The sequence below is a fragment of the Thunnus thynnus genome, chromosome 1 (assembly GCF_963924715.1).
Source record: "Thunnus thynnus chromosome 1, fThuThy2.1, whole genome shotgun sequence".
NCBI lineage: Eukaryota > Metazoa > Chordata > Actinopteri > Scombriformes > Scombridae > Thunnus > Thunnus thynnus.
The window spans coordinates 9,744,781-9,762,833 of record NC_089517.1 but is presented as its reverse complement, the minus strand read 5'-3'; the positions used below and the strand labels follow the sequence as shown (position 1 = coordinate 9,762,833).

Sequence of the window (18,053 nt, the reverse complement as noted above, 5' to 3'; positions counted from 1 at the left end):
GAGCTCCCACTTAAAAAGCCTTGCAAGGCTTTAGTGTTGATGCAGTGTTTGTTAGTCCGACACCTGTTTTTACCGAAGACAGAAAGTTAAAAAAACAACCAAAAACAGAACTGTGAAGACTGACATGTTTATTTATAGAAAGAACAAAATGTAATATTCTCAGGAATGGTGGTACAATTGTCTTTTATTAAAGTTTTGCCCTTAACCCTGTTCTTGATAACAAAAATTGTGGTCCTTTCCTGCCAAAAAGTGCTCATGGTCCTTTCTAGTAGTCACCTGATCGCTACTCAACAAGACTAAATCAAGTCTCATTAAGAAATTTCTTCTGTAAAGTTGTTTTTTTTTTTTTTTTTTCTTCCTTTCTGGTCACATTTCTAGTAAATATTAGCATATTTTTACTCCACACTCATTAGTATCGTTCACCGTTAATGTTTGGTCAGAAATAGAGTCAGAGTCAGTCCCAGCCTAAGAGAGGAAAGGTGTCCGTTGGGGAGGGAGGTCCCTGGCGTTTGGTCACAGAAGGAAAGAGAAGGTCTTCTGGTGCTTTCAGCCTCCTCTCAGGTTGTACAGGACAAAAAAAGGCAGCTTCCTAACTCCTTATATTTCCTGTCAGTGTGGCGGGAGACGCCCAATCTGTCCATTACTGGCCGTTTTTCACATTAAGGATTTTCTCCTGTAATTAAAAAGACAACAGCCTCAGAATTACAAAACTTGGCAGATATCTTACATTGTCAAATGCAAAGAAATAGATTCCATATACATGCAAAAATAACAAAAGAAATTGGAAATCCTACTTTGATCATGGTCTCCAGCTTGATGGCGTCAGCAGAGAACTTGCGGATGCCGTCAGACAGTTTCTCAACGCCCATGCGGTCCTCGTTGTGCTCCCAGCGGAAGGCCTTCTCATCCAGGTGGATCTTGTCCAGATCGCAGATCTTGGCTGCCAAAAAAAAAAAAAAACAAAACCCCAAAACGTCAAGACTTTTCATTTTCAGGTTTTTCAGATTTTCAATTTTGCTATTTCAAAAGAGCAGTTTGGTTTAAACAAATCTAAACACAGATTTTCCCCTCAATGCATCTAAAAAGTATGTTGTCTTATGATGTTCAGAAAATGCTTTCAGTAACAGAGAATGAAGAGAAAAAGGGAGCAAAACTCTGTGGCTCTTGAGATAACAACTCCTTAAAAAAAACAAAAACACTATTATCTTTGTTGATGCAAGAAAGAGGCTGGATGAGAGATAATATCAGGTGTCACTGTACCATTGTTTGCATTAATACAAGCTACAGAACAGCTGGTACATAGAGGCAGTGATATATATATTTTTTTAATTAATAAAAACGTATTAATTATGATCCAACTAGGTGTCAAAACCTTAGAGGCTGCAATTATTTGGGGTTTGGCCTGTTTAATGATGTAATCTAACCTCTTCCCCTTTTATGCTACTGGGTCACTGAACGTCCAGGCACAATGAAAATAAAAACAGGCAAAGTAAAGATAGCAGTATTTTGCAGGAAGGCAGTACCTTTCTCCACAGTGAGCATCTCTGTGACAGTGGTGTGGTCCTGGCTGAGCTCTCCTAGCAGCCCGGGAGAGATGGTGAGCAGGTCGCAGCCTGCCAGGGCTTTCACTTGCCCCGTGTTTCTGAAGGAGGCGCCCATCACCACGGTGCTGTAGCCAAACTTCTTGTAGTAGTTGTAAATCTTAGTCACGCTCAGCACACCTAGAGACGGAGGTGAAGGAAATGAGGATGCGTTAAATGCCAAACATGTCAGATGTACCAAATCACCATGATGCAACTACTTTAAGATGCAGCCAGACCTGATTAGCAGTTCCATTAAAGTTAAACCAAACATATCAAAATTTGCCAAACACATACCATTTTCATTCTGTGGCACCTCCTTTTGCTTTTATTAAAGTGACTTTTGGTGGTGCTGGTGGAATATTTAGGTGAGTTTGTTGCAGAGCCCTGAGAAAAAGGCGCCACATTATGGACGAAGAGACACGCCTTTTGTGTGTGTGCAGTCAAGTGCACCCAGTACGCTGCACTTTGACAATATTAACTTGTGTGAATAACTCGTGTCACGATAAACACCATAGTTTGACTTCTGAGTTAAATTCTGAGTGTTGTTATGAAATCTTTTCATATTGTTTGGCAGCTGAATGTTTTGAGTGCTTATTGTTTTTGCCAACTCATACTTAAATGTGCTATTCTCACTTTAAAGTGACATAATATTATTTTGAATGGTTTCCTTCTGATAACAGTTTAAGGATGGATCATTTTTCTCAAAATCTTTGATAAAAAAGGAAGAACGGATTGTTAATATCACATGATAATCTGTGGAGGTCCTGCCATAACTTTGTAGTGTTTGGACATTAATACTCATGTGTGTCCTAAAACAACAGCCTACAGATGCACTACCGCCAACAACTGGACGGGCAATCTACTGTGGTGAATTGTGGGATACACTTGGCTGTGAATGAAGCTTTGAAGAGCTATCAGGAGCTATCATCTGCTATCAAGTGTGGGTGAAGTGTAGTGTATGTTGGCATATTTCAGATATGGGGCACATGTCAGTGTTTCCCACAGAATCAGATTATATTTGTGGTGGTAGCTGATAAGGGGCAGGGGGGGAATTAATGGAACTTTTGAACGAATGGGATATTCTTGTTATGATTTTAGCATCTAATTATTAAAAATGCTGCAGCAAAAGAAACTAATTTTAAAAAACAACCTTCGTGGTCATTGGAGTACAGATTTCTGAGTTTATGATGTGCATCTAAATGCACAACGTCCCTTGTCTTTACAGTCTATGGTCGGTGCTTTACAAAGCAATGTAAACGCACAATCTACCTTTAAGTGTTTAAATTTTTAGATGGAGATAGTGCGACCGCGCCTCTCAAGTGTAGATGGCGCGTGACATGACTGTAGGATAAAAGCTCAGATGAGGCGGTTTGTGTACAGCGGGGGAAGAACGAGTCGAGTCGGTGCAGGTGCATCCGCGTCTGTTTGGGAGTATATCAGACAGAGAGAGAGAGAGAGAGCGTAGTGTGCAGCTCCAAAAATAGAAAACCAATTTGTGGCAGGCAAAGTTTTATTGTGGCCACAAATAAATGAATGTATGGGAAACCCTGCTTGTCTACTACCTGGTGCTGTGTGAACGTGCACTTTAGTATTTAAGACTACAAGTGTGGTTACAGACCCAAAATCTGATGACAAATGTTGGGTTGTTTGCTCACAGTCGACCAAATCTGACCAAACTACAACCTAAAAAGGTCCTAATGAAGCAGATTAGCTTTTGAGTTTTTTTTTTTGTAATAGGATGCTTTTTAAAACTTTGATTCAGCTTATTTAGTAATGAATATTGATGTTACAGAGAAATACTTGAGGGTTTTCTGGGGCTTTGAAGCTCATTCTACATACTGAAATACATACTGATCAAAGCTGCAATTTGCCAATCCATCACAATTATCCAGACATTTTCTTTAATTGGGCTACATAAAAAAAAAAAATTAAAAAAATAAAATAAATATTCTCTTTCTAGTATCTTCAGAATATCCATTTTAAATAGTCAGAATACCTTTCCAAGTTTTTTTCCTTGTCCGCTCCAGTTTGCCAATTTTTCTGACTCACTGTGTGTCACGGCGGGAGAAAAGGTGCAGCCCGCCTACCTGTGTTCTGTGCCATTTATATCATACATGACATTTATGAAGTTCAACCCTTTCAACTCATGTTAAATTCCAGGTATGTGCTCCATCTGCATAGTCTTTATTTGCATAACATACAATTTCACAGGACAGTGACACACCTCAGACCCAAGGGTTGACTCTAGCACAATAACACCTCTGCTGTTGTAAATACCTCTCTAATTTGTTATGAATCAGTTTTCTACACAGATTCACATTTATGAGGTCAGTCATGAAGTCTACAGGAGTTTCGGAGGGGGGGTTTCCATGAAAAATCTGAACAATTTAAGCTTCGCTCTTATTACTTGAATGTATCGGGACTATTTGTTCCCATCGTTCGCCTTGTGGTTTATACGCAGTGGGATGCACCAAAACAACTGTGTGCGTCATCTTTTCCACGAGACATTTAATTATGACATTTAGGTTATACGCAAGTGTGGTTGTTGTCAACTCGAGTAACGTTATCTTCACTTCACCTGTCTCTCCTCCTCTGTTCTGCTCTGTGTGTGTGTGTGTGTGTGTGTGTGGGGAGGGGCTGAGAGCAGAGGAGAAGAGAGAAACTAGAGATTCTCACAGAGTTGAAATGAGACGAATGAATTAAGCAAATAACATAAGGGAATATTGTTCCTGTGAGGGGGTCGGGGGGGTTTCTTTACAGGGAGCATTTTGACTCTATCAAAACTAACTAGCCAATTATCTATACACTCTGGTCTTGGATAAAATCAATAATGTCTGAGCTACACACTGATCTATATCCAGGGGAGGATTACTGCTGTAAACAACATACTATGTATGAGAAGAGTTATACAATCAGAATCCAAGTCTGTAGCTGCAAGGCAAAAATTTCAAGTAACTTGTTTTCATCAGCACCTTGGTGTCTTATTTCGCATGGTTTCATGACGGTGATACACTACCTGGGTCTTCATGGGGCTCGTAGCTTTTGCGATCCGTGTTCTCCTTGTACCAGTCGAGGATGCGTCCGACGAAGGGTGAGATCAGTGTTACCTTCGCTTCTGCGCAGGCTACAGCCTGAGCAAAAGAGAACAGCAGGGTCATGTTGCAGTGAACACCGTGCTTCTCCTCAAGCTCCCTGTGCAAGAAAACAATTAAAAATATATTATTAAAAACACATCACATCTTTCTCTGCTACCCCTTTTCAACTGGAGATCCTCCTCAAAGATGAGATGACGAGACACAGAATGTTAAAATATGAGACATTAGTTTTCTCAAGGCGTACCCCAACCCTATTGGTTGAGAGGAAGTTCATTTTGTTGAAAATATGTTGAACCACTTGAAGCAGTTAACAGAGATACAGGTTGCAATATACGCAAGTTGGGTAGGTTTTGGTATCAGGACCAAAACTTCGTTATCATTTTGAATCATATTATAAAAAAGGAACATTTTTAAAATAATACCTCAACCTAATTTTAAAGCCGGATTGGTCAAAAACAGGTCATGTTTTGACAAGTTATTATACGTTTCCCTCAAAAAAAAAAAAAACATGTTTGGATGGAGCGCCCTTCATTTGTCCCTGGCAGGAAGAATCAACTGCATAAAAATAAATATTTTACCAAGATTTCTATATTTGTTTCAATGTTTACTCATCTTCCTTTTTTATGTGGAGGCAAACATCCCAGAATACACAAGGATATTCTTCAACAACACAGGGCGGAGGTGGGATTCAGACTTTCAAACATCAGGAACGACTATTGAGCTGCAAACTGTCTACTGGTTCCACTGTCCTGATGTAGATTGGTGTCAGTCAAACAAATTCCTGCCCATCACCATCACTCCCAGTATTAGTCACAGCTAAGCTATCCCTTTCTCCCTCACAATACACCACCTGCACTATTGTATCTTTTACATTAAAAGATACGGTCTAAATTTAGACAAAAATCCCATCAAACAGAACTGAACAAAAGTTCAGTAACATATATTTAGATGGAACCGTGACAGAGTTTAGTGTCCTTTCTTATAGGTTTAAGCTATCCCCATCAAACCTACTTAAATATTTTCAGATCTGGGAATGTGTTTGAAAACTGAGCCCAACATTTCCAAACCTGTCGCTAAAGACAGGGTTGGATACCATTTGCAATTTCCCCACATCCAAAGGGATCTAACCTGTTATCTGCTTGACATCATTATGTCACTTTTCAGACTGGGCAGATGAGTTCAAGATACCCGAGGAGTCCTGGGAAAGTGGTCTAGATAGAGTGAATGGTATGTCTACATGCGCACACCTGAGCTTAATATATTCAAAGTCCTACACCGTATCCACTTCTGCAAAGCCAGACTATCTACAACAGACTCAAGTGTTAATGAAAAACGTGACCGACATCACACTGCAAAGGCAGATTTAGCTCACATGTTCTGGTGCTGCTGCTCTAAATTAGCAGGTTTTTGGGCTACAGTTTTGAAACCCGGTCCGAGGCGTTTGATATTGACTTGTAACCTAAAGTGGAGACAGTCATCTCTGGGCTACCAGGTAATGACATATCTCTGACAAACAGCCAAAAAAGATGCCAGGGGAAGGAACCTGTTGGAAGGGAAATCTTTAACCACCTCAAGCATCTGTCTGGCTTTAGTGACTCGATGCTTTTCCTCAGGTTGGAAAAGATCAAATACTCCATTTGGGGATCAACCAAAAAAAATTCATTTAATTTGGGAACCTGTGATATCCTACTTTAAAAAAAGTCAAAACCTTCCCCCTAAATTGGGGACATATGTTTATATGTAACATATGTCCACATTGTGATGCATGTAGCTACTTTAACTTGAATTAATCTTTATACATGCAGCTTGGGTTATGGGTGGAAAACCTGATGTGGGGGAGGGAAGAAAAAAAAGCGAAAGATGAAACATCTGTAATTGGAGAGGGAGGGAGAGAGAGACAAAAAAAAGAAACAGAAAGAGAGAGAGAGAGCTACTCTTATTTTAGTGACAAGCCACTCCTTTGAGTTTCCGCGTACTTAACTTATCTATTTTGGAAAGCGACTAAGTCATATTTCAGGGTTTTCTCTTTATTTTTCAGTACAAATAATAAATAAAAGCTCCACTGTGAGGATGGAGAATCTTGTGCAGAGGTGCATTTAACAAAATATCAATTGATTAATTGTTACTGAGGTAAATATTAGAATCAATTGTGATATTGAGTTCAGGTGATATTGCCCAGCTGTCCTTACACTGATACATGCTGTTGGCTTCTGCTGACTTGCACATTTTAAGAATAAAACTGAAATCAATGTGGCTGCAGAGGATATTGTTATACAGAAAGGAAATTGTGGGAAAGTATATCGACTGGTTCAAGTCAACACACATAGTTCAGCACGTAAAAAACACCCTAAAAATAGTGAACTGTCATTTTACACTTTGGTGGATTAAAAACAACAAGATACGACGTGTTAATTAGTGACCGTTTGAAAAGACTATGAAACCCTGTCAACATCATAATGTTCTAACAACAATGCAGACAATAACAGGTATAATAAATGACAGGCCAGCATAGCTAACATTACATACTCACTTGCCAGCCTGGATTCCCTCCCATGTAGATGACAGCTTGATGAGCACACGCTCCTTGCTGATGCCCGCTTCTTCGTAGAGAGCAATGAGCCTCAGGGCCTTGGCTACCATTTCATCTTTATCGAAAGATAATCTGTTGGGCGAAGAGATCAGTGGAAACAACACAGTGATTAATACCCATTTTACTTCACCATGTCTGTTGCTACAACAAAGTTTCAGAAGGAAAAACATTTATTTTAATGCTTTTAACGATTAATTATTGATTTTTTTTATGTGGCAGATAATTGAGAAGTAAAATTTAAATTAAAAAAAAAAAAGATGACATGACTGGAGATTCAGATACATTATGCGACTGTATCGTATGTATAATAATTAACTCTACAATAGAAGAGACAACATGAATCACATGCAGTCAGATTTTCCACTCGAAATCGACACGGCCTCTAAACACGGCTCACTTTTTCAAATTTAGCTTCATGACCAACACGCTTTGGGAATCTCTTGTCCTACTGTGTACTTTTCCAAGATAGTGAACATTGTGTTATCAGTTTCCTGTCATAAACACTATCTTGTGATATACAGTACTGTTTGCATCTACCTGGCGTCCACCTCAGTAGAAACTCTGCCTGGGACCTTCTTGAGGATCTCAAGGCCAAAGCTCACAAACAGCTTGTCCATGGTGTTGGCTACCTGCTGCTCTTCAGATCTGACGGGAGAGGAAGAAAAAAAATGTTGAAGCTGGTGAACTTAGTATCAAAAAGTTATATTCACATAGGAAATTTACAAGAAATTAACATTTACATATGTTTACAGCTGCAATTCTCAACTTCTAAACACTAATTAATGCAAATTTGATGCCACATTGAGTTTAAATCACTCATCTCCAACCACAGTAAATGCCTTTTTTTGTAATTCACAACCCTCATCAAACAGATGGATAAAACAATTACATTCATTAAAAACATCCCAGGTTTCATCTTGTAACTGTAAGAGTGAACTACCTATAAATTAGGGAACTTTGTCAACTATTTGCACAGAGGAACTGTGTGCAACATCTGAACAATATTGCAAACAATGTTCCTGCTCTTCAGCAAGTGACTTTTACTTGAATGCTGTTTGAGTTCAAAGTTTGCCCTCTAGTGTAGACTAAAGAATAGTTTCATATATTTAGGGTGTAATTTGTGGAAAACCTCTTACCCGCCTTTGGCAATGCCGTATTTAAGGGCCTGATCCAACAGGTGCTGGTAGGCTGGCATCTTAGCAGCAGCCAGGATAAGAGATGGGTTAGTGGTGGCATCTTGAGGCTTGTACTCGTCGATGGCTGCAGGAAAATGGAGCACAGTAGTTAGAGGTCTCACACATACATACATACATACATACTAAACCTGGTTTAGGAAGTACAGATATCATTCTCACTTATCAAATTATCTCATACATGGCAAATGCACCGACATCCACAAACCCAGGATAGACTGGAAGTAGATGCTACCACTAAATACTTGACTGAATCCTTTCTCTCTGCTTGTGTGTCAAAATTATTACAAAATTTACACCATCACAATTCAGGAAAAATAATAAGATGCGTTAGCTACTTTATTATTTTGAATATGTCCCATTTTTAACCAGGGTTAATATGAAAGTATTGATATCAAAATATGTTCCATCACTCTTTGCATTTTCTACAAAATTAAAATTATGTCCTCTCACAAAAATGTAGTTTAGTCACTTTTCTATAATCCATTTAAATTGCAAACACTGAAGACTACGGATCAAGGACAGAGATGGTATTCAAAAATTTTAAAAAGGCAACATAATTACAGTCAGCTTTTTATTATCTGATTTCAAACCATGTCACTGACTATGAGTCTATTACAAACCTGAGGTGTCAATAACTGGTAAAATGTAACACCAGTTGAACCTCTGAGACCAGTTTAAATCCAGTTCTCACACTAATGACTGCAATCAAGACTTTCCTTAATCCCATAAATATAAAAGAGGTGGAGTGTTTCTGCATGTAGGTAAAAAAAACATTAGTCAGAAGGGTCAAGGAGAGGACACCATCATGTAAAATCTACTAAATACTGCTGCTGTCAGGTGGAAAATGGCGCCATCTACAGTGCAAATGTATTGTCTTAACATCCTCTAAAAAACAAACTATTGAGAGTCAGACTAGGCAAATGGATATCAGCGCTTCTTCTGGACATACATAAAGGATACACAGTTTTAACACAATCCTAAAAAAAAAAAAAAAAAAAGAGGACAAATGCTTAAGTAGGGTAAAGATGAATTATTTAACAGTGTCTTGTGTATTACTAAAGGGTGATTATACGCGGCTGGGAATTCTTCTCCCATACTTAGCAAAAAGGTCTAAACTGCTGATGCAGCAACCTGCTGTAAGCTCCTTTTAAATCAGAGGAAAAACAAACAAAACAAAAAAAAAGACAAAGAATAACCACAGAGAGAAACTCTCTCCTGAATAAGGAACTAATGAAATAATCAGTAAAGATAAATCTTAGCTCAAAATATTACATCTAAGATATACTAGAGAAAAGGTTTGAATAGTTTGAGATGAGTAAAAAGTTGAATAGTCTTTATAATCTGTAGTGAAAACTCACACAACCTGTATTAGAGTATTCCATAACCTACACAGCTTTAATGTTCACAAGGCTGGACTCCAATTTTTTTTTAATTTAATATGCATGAGCGACGGGGCCTTTTCATGGGTTTGTGTCAGCATTTGATTGTAGCAGTGGATTCTAGTCAGTGCTGCCAGCTCTTCAGCCTCAGAGAGAACAAAGCCCCCCTCTGTTCTCTACCTAGTTATCTCTCACAACATCCTAAAAAAAAAAATAAAAAGAGATCCTTTTGCAGGTCAGTGGGTTTGGATTGGACACTCGTGATCAACAGCTCAAAGAGATACTACACAGTTAAAATGGCGGATTGATTATACTAGTATTTCCAGAAAGTGAGGTCTGGTTTGTTATCCACTTTCTATCAACAGTAAATAACCTAAATATTCCTCTAACAATACATGTCCTCCCCTGGGCACATAGATGGTTAGAAGTTATGAGGAAAATTTTACGACAAATAAAAGTATTAAAGAATATACCGTATAACACCAGTGCAGACCTTTCTGTGCAAACTGGCGCCTGATAAGTTTTAAGATTTGTGGTTGGGAACGCTGATTTCTCCTTCAGTAATTTACAACTTCACCATGACTGTGCAACTATATTTGCATGCATATTATAACACAATTCCTGTGAATGAGCATATTTTGGTACACATGCAGTTGGAGCTTCAAGTTAATTTCCAGAGGGATGTGTTAAAGAATGTGGGGAAACATCTAATTAACCATAACTTTTTTTTATAAAAGATCATTCTGTGAGCATTGTGGTATATGAAGATGTTAAATCAAACTTTATATTCCTAATAACCTTAAATGACTAAGCAAAAATGCATAATTTACTCAATATGTCAGATTACATCATTAATCTACACATTAGTCATAAAAAGACACAAACAACCTTAAATGTATGTCTCCTTTAAACTATTAATAACTGTGTGGGCTAATTAGTTACCAAGTAGCCTTGTGCAAAATTTCACAAGTGCCCCCTAAACCTCATTAACTTTCAAAATATTTCTGAGAATCGCTCTTTCCCCACTTACATAAGTGAAGCAAGAGTGTGGCGTTGCACCAAGTTTAACCGAGTTCTTGCATTTTTTTTTTTGTGAAACAGAAGTGCTGCTTCTAAACAGGTTTTAACTTGCAAGCAGTGAAAACCCCCCAAAAAATCTTACAGCTTTCATGTAAAACCAGTGGAGGTAAATCTAGAGGAACCACTCTTCTTATCACCATCACAAACATCTTTTTTTAGTGACAGTGCTGACGGAGGTTTTCACTAAAAGGTTGACAGATGTTTTAAATCGGCTGCTGTGCTGAATCTTCATTGTCGATTCTTCTGTATCTATATTCATCTTATCTATAAACTGTCGTGAATAGTGAAAAAGGCCTCAGAGTCTGAGGTGACATCTTCATATTATTGTGTGTGTTAGTCTATAAATGTTTTACTGTTAATATTTGTCTGTCTTAATCACCTGTGAAGCATTTTTAAACAGCACCAACCTGTATGAAAGGTGAGCTACAATAAAGTTTGTTAGTTTTGTCCGACCAACAGTCCAAAACCCAAAATATATTCAATTTAAAATCATATTAAAACTAAAAAGCTGAAGATTGTCACATTCAACAAGTTGGAAACAGAATGTTTGGTATTTTTGTGTTATGAATACCTAAAACACTTAACGGATTTGAATTGAATTTTTCAATAGATTTGACTAATTGATTAATAAAGAGCTGCAACAATAAGTCAATCAGTTTTGTGGCCATCAACAGAAAATTATTTGGCAACTATTTTGATATTCAATTCATCCTTAAAGTCATTTATCAATCAAAAAACTCCAATCATTCTCTGATTTTAGCTTCTCTAATGTGTCGCCTGCTGGTTTTAGATGATTGTAAATTGAATATATTATGGACTGTTTGATTGGACAAAACAAGTCATTTGAAGACAACACCTTGGACTCACAAGGTCACTATTTTCTAAAATTTACCGTTAATTGATTGACAGTGAAAACAATACGGAATAATAATAATAATGGTTAGCTGCAGCTCTAGATTGACTAATTCTTTCAGCATCCTTGGGTTGCACAAAATGAGACCGTTGTTCATGATATTGCGTCCTTCCTTGTATGCATTCCTATCATTTGTCAAAATGAATGTAGAACAAGAGTACATTTTAACCAAGCCTCAGGTAAAATACACACAAACACACTAAAAAAAAGTCTACACAAACACCCCTGCAAGGCTTAATGAGTGTCAGATAATCAGCTTCTAGGAGTCACGCCTGGCTGCAGGAGTCACAAACCAGTTCTGTCATGTCATCCTGAGTCTGCAAACCTGCATGAGGAACAGTCTGGTTTGCATCACAATGTAATTGAATTACTGCACACTGTTCCTCATTCAGGTCTATTGAGAAACGAGATCTTTTCATCTGTGGCATGAACAGGTCAAACAAGGAAGGAAAACCACATTTTACTCTTTCTTGTGTGATGACTTACAGTGCAGAACAGTATCATTTTTGTTTTTTTCCTCCACCCACACATTAGTTAGAAATGATAGTTGTAGCTTGTATAAATCTGTGTCATTTTTGAGGTTGGTATAAGGCTTATATACACACACAAAATACTTGTATTCGCAACAGATTAAGCAGAAACGGTTAGTTAGCCACCACGGCTAACGCAAAGTAGCAACTGTTACTATGTTAGGTGCCTTTAATAGCAACTAATTGGATTATGAGCTTGTCAACATCAGTAACAAGTAAGAAAACACGCAAAACATCACAGAGGATGGTTAGCTAGGTTGTGTAACATCACCGGCCAGCCTGAATGGAGTGAGATCGATGCTAACAGTCGTTATATATTGACACAGCGGTCATTCACATTAAAGCTGGATACTGCCTGGTCAGTTCCTTAGCATGCTAACCAGCTAACATTAGCGTGTGATGAAAACGGCCGTTTTACCGTTAAAATCTCCCGTGTCTGCCACCACCACGGTGTGCTTCTTCAGCTGGTTCAGCGCTGACTCCATTTTTCGCCGTTTGTCTGGTGACACACTGGACATTGTGAGCAGAGACGGAGACCCTTTTATACACAGAAAACACGTGAGACCAGGCGGAATGTCAGAGAGGCGGATACGCGCAGCCCAACTGGAGAGGAAGGAGTTTACATGGTAACCCTATATTTGCGAAACTCTCGCGAGCCGCCTCGAAATATTCTTGTCTCGCTGATGTATCAACGCTAAGGTTAAGGTCCGGTTAGGTTTAGGCTCAAAAACTACTTGGTTAGGGTTAGGGAAATATCATGGTCTGGGTTAAAATAATCACTTTGAAACGTGGTATGGGTTAAAGATACAATTTACTTCCAAATCTCGCGAGAGTATTGCAATCTAGGGTTACCGTGTAGACACGACCAGGAAGGAGACACCGGGCGGGAGCGCGCACTGGAGAAATAAAACTTTAAGGAAGCTCGAGCAGAAAAGGGAAAGTAATTGATGAAAAGTAGATAAACAGTCTCGATTAAGAGACAATAATTATCACACAGTCATAGCTTCTTAAGACATATTTATAACCCTAACCCTAACTCATGAATATGTACAGTACTGTGCAAAAGTTATAGATAGATAGATAGATAGATAGATAGATCGATAGATCGATACCAAGGGGAAATCAAAATGTTACAGCAGAAAACAATGAGGTAAAAAACATGATGAGGTTTATAATGAGGTTTTGGGCATTAAATGTAAAATGAGGAAGCTAAAAAAAATAATGCCATGAATAATTTTTATTATATTTAAAAATTAACTTCAAACAAAGTGCAGTGAACAGAAGAAACCCATATTAAATCAATGTTTGGTGTGAGCACGATTTGCCTTTAAAACAGCACCAGTCTTTCTTGATACACTCCCACACGGTTTTTCAGGTACTTGGCAGGTCGGTTGTTCCTGCATCTTGGAGAACTTGTCACAGTTATTCTGTGGATTTAGGCGTCTCAGCTGCTTCTGTCTCCTCATGTGATCCCAGACAGACTTGATTATGTTGAGATCACGGCTCTGTGGGAGTCATACCATCTGTTACAGGACTCCTTGTTCTATTTTACATGAAGGTAGTTATTTATGACTCTGGCTGTATGTTTGGGGTAATTGTGATGCAGCAAAATAAATCTGGGACCAATCAGATGCCTCCCTGATAGTATTGCATTAAGGATAAGAATCTAAACATCTAATGTGCCTAAACATTTGCACAGTACTGTACATGTAATAATATAGCTAAGAACTTAGCTACATTGATATACTAACTGGAAATAGGTAGATGCAACAGATACAGCAACAGCTTCTTCCCAGCAGCAATGAGATTGGTTGCTAAGGCACGCTCACCTCCCATCACTCTCAGTCTTTGGTGTCCTAGCACACACACACACACACACACACACACACACACACACACACACACACACACACGCACACACATGCACACACGCTCCCTCCCTGGACTGTAAATGGACTGTGAATTACCTACATCTGACACACAAACACCTTGCTTATTTTATTTATCCAAACCCTTTATTTATATCCTATTATAACATGCTGCTGCACTGTGGTGAAATATCTAAACCGGTGCAATATCTGTTTTTTCCTTATGTGCAATACCTACAATACCTTCCTCTAACTGCTGCTCCACTATTTCATTAGACGCTCTGTGAAAAATTGTTGGGGTGCTGTAAATAACTGTTGTAAATAATGTAATATCTCTCAGACCATGCTACTCTATTTTCATTTTCATTTTAACTTACGTTTTTTAAATTCATCATTTTTTAATTTGACAAATGCATTTTTAATGGAAAATGGCAATAAAGTCAAATTGAATTTTGAATTGAATCAGTAAAATCCCCTCCCAGTCAAAAAACATGTTTTCCCTCTTGTCCCTTCAGTTGGATGTCTGAGCTTCACTGTGCAGAATGATGAATGTGCAGAGTTTGTTTTCACGTTAATCTGCTGAAAGTTTCTGTGTCCACTTAAATGAGTTTAAAGCTCGTACCTACCAGCATGATTTGTGACATCATCACCAGTTTGTGGTCCAGCATGCAGCTTACACAAGTGTGATGTGGCAACTTGAAGCCTCCGGTGCACAAACACTGAAAATGAACTTCCAAGTGAAGAAGGAGAAATCTTGTGTCCAGCAGTTAACCTTTTGAAAATAAAATATTTACATAGAGTCTGCATTTTTATGAGGATTTTAATGAGGTTATTTCTATATCTTTAAATATGATTGGCATTTGCTTCATTTTTGATTTTATTATTATTTGTTGTTACACGTTGGCCTACAGATCCCGTTGAAACTTTAAAACGTTAAGCAAACTTTCGATATTCAAAGTTGTGTTTCACAGCAGTTTTCAGATCTCATCAGTGTGTGACATCAGTGTGTGACATCATCAGTCAGTCAGCTTTTTAGACGAGAGAAAAAAAGTAAACACATCTCACTCTTACAGTTTTAACTCTCCAAGCACATATCATACCTTAAAATGTTGCCACAAGCCTCCTCTCTCTCAAAATGTAAAAATATTTCCTATGAGTTATAGTTTTTCAGATCTAAACCTTAATTGATAGAGAGAGCGCTGCCAAGATCTCATTGACTGCAATAGAATCAGCAGGCTGCGTGTCTCCTCACTCTCCCATCTCTTAAACTTACAGATTCTCTCTTTCTTCAAACACCTTGTGCACATATATCCTCATACTCAGTTAGTCCTGCCGCCTCTAATAATGCTCAAATCTCTGAGATAGAAGCTTTGTTTTAGGCAAATCATTTTTTCCTCAACAAAATGTGAATTTGTGCTCTGTGGTTCATCCCTGTGAATCACCAGCTTTCCCTGTTAGATTTCAAGGTTTTGGCCTTGATACCAGCTCAGGGCAGTGTTCCTCATAACTCTGCTCTTATAAAGAAAGTTGCTTAACATGTTTATCATGTACCATCATGCAGTGTGACTCCAGCGCACTTTAATACTATAACAACATCAGAACTGCAACCCTTATGTTGTTATGCAATTAAAAGTCTAAATATGTAAATTTGATCTTGCTCGCAGTTTGCTGTCACACATAAACTTGGTGCATAGCAGTGCTGTTGTACAAACATGAGGTTGTAGGTGTGAACCCACCCGCAGACAACGTTAGTCTTGGTAGAATTTCAGTACTTTTCATCTCCCAGCAATGCAATCAATTTCAACTTTCAGCAGTCACACACAATTTCCTCAGAAATTGCATTTTCTGATTTGTTTTCCCCTTTGTTTTCTATATTTTCTCTGTGCTGCACTGTTACCAAATTAGACTATGATTCACAAAGTTGAATCCATGACATCAGTAAGTCATAATTATAATACATATCTCTATAAATATGTCTCATAAATAATTAACATTACTTACTTTTCAGAAAGACTTAATAATGGATATATAAGCTAACACTAGCACTTGTGTGTTTTGTCTTAAAAGAAATGGTTTGTTAAGCACAATGAGTGTAACTCCAAAATCGGTCTAAAAATGTTTTAGTTGCTCCAGTTTAACAACATTTTTTTCTTTTTCTTTTTAAATTCAGGTCTGAAACTTTACCTGCAGGCATTAGTTACATAACATGTAATTTGCCAACATCATGTGAATATTATTTTCCATGATTCTATTATGTGTCATTGTGAATGCTCAACCGGACGAGTTAAAGATCACCTTCAGGCATGTTTAAACCCTTTATAAAACTTTGCTTATAATAATAATAATTTGTGACTAATACCGTTTTTCCTTTAAAAAAATTGCCTAGTTAAAAATTCTCACTTCTTCACCCTCAATGAAAAATATATGAAAATATTTTTCATTTCATAAGTTTAACTGCTGGCTGCAACATCTCCTACTTCTATGAAGTCCAAGTCCATTCTCAGTGTGTGTGCACTGCAGGTTTCAACATCACACTTGTGGAAGTTGTACAATGGACCACGACTGGCTTCTAAAATAGATGTAATGTTACAAATCATGCTCGTATGTGCACATCCTAAACTCACAGTTAAGGAGAGAACTGAGAAATTTTCTCCCTCACGAATGTGAAAACAGCCTCCTAGTGTCAAACTCATCATTCTGCATACATTTTTGAGTGGAGGGGCACTTTAAATTTTACATGTTAACCCTTTAAACTCATTGCAGTCCGTCTGTGCAGCCAAACAAGGTTCAAACCCTCATTAGTTTATTGTAGATTCTAATGGAATTAGATTTAATTAGAGAAATGTGTATTAAAAAACAAAAACAAAAACAAAACAAAACAAAAAAATGATCCAGAAGACATCTAGTATATTTTCATTTGATGGAATGGTGCAGCCATTAAAAACTGGAGTCTTGGGATTTAATATTTCGCTCAGTGTAAACATCATATAGTTTCAATGAGGAGCTGCAATAACTTGTTGATCACGTTGATACTGTCAGTCAGTGGAGACGGTTTTCCAACATTTAAGATATTTAAGCAAAAAGGCTCTATAAGGATAAAACAGTATGTTGAGAGGATAAAGGGCAGAAGGTAACCAACTCCTGTTAGTTCTGACTAACATATTTAGAATATCTCTCTCTGTTGTTGTTGAGGCTTCCTGGCCACAATATATTCACGGTGAGTCTGTTTCATTATTGTTTTGTGAGCACCGATGAAGGAGGCAGCTCTCCGTAACACATTGGAACAATAAAGTTTATTGAAGGAATTAAGTTTCCATCACCCTTTTTTTTTTCATTTAAATTAGTCTGTGAATCACAGACTATAATAATATAATATATGATAATACAACATATAATTTGTGTAATATTTAATTAAACATAGAGTGCAGAGTCTGTTCAGCATGTAAACCACATGCCAACACTTAATGTGATTTTGATTGCTTGATTATCGCAATAACCTTACCAAGGCAGCTGTTCTCAATACATCCTCTTGCCCCGCAGAAACAGTCACCTGAACACTCGTCTTATTTGCAATAATATGGGAACAATTTCACTTAAGAAACCATTACACTCGGGTGTGATTGCACTGCTTGCCTTTCAGCATATGTGCCTGTATTCTAAAGCAATACTTCAACCCCCAGGCTTTAGCAGCATAGTGGCCATTTACTCCATTACCGAAACTGAAGGTCTGCCTTATTGATATATTAATATTAAACAATATCTCACAGTTGATGACACGCTGCCAAATGCCAAAGAAGAGTCAGAACTTTGAACATCGCC

The 18,053-nt window shown here is 37.8% G+C and overlaps 1 protein-coding gene across 1 annotated transcript; it reads right to left on the bottom strand.

Annotated features, from left to right (window-relative positions):
• Nucleotides 1–111: 111 nt before the first annotated feature.
• taldo1 (transaldolase 1) lies at nucleotides 112–12,972 on the bottom strand. Its single transcript, XM_067578820.1, has 8 exons — nucleotides 12,785–12,972; nucleotides 8,405–8,528; nucleotides 7,806–7,913; nucleotides 7,209–7,340; nucleotides 4,600–4,775; nucleotides 1,524–1,721; nucleotides 795–940; nucleotides 112–673 (listed from the first exon to the last, which is right to left on the bottom strand). Exons 1-8 carry the CDS (start codon nucleotides 12,882–12,884, stop codon nucleotides 641–643), a joined length of 1,017 nt encoding a protein of 338 aa, XP_067434921.1. The 5' UTR covers nucleotides 12,885–12,972; the 3' UTR covers nucleotides 112–640.
• Nucleotides 12,973–18,053: the final 5,081 nt, after the last annotated feature.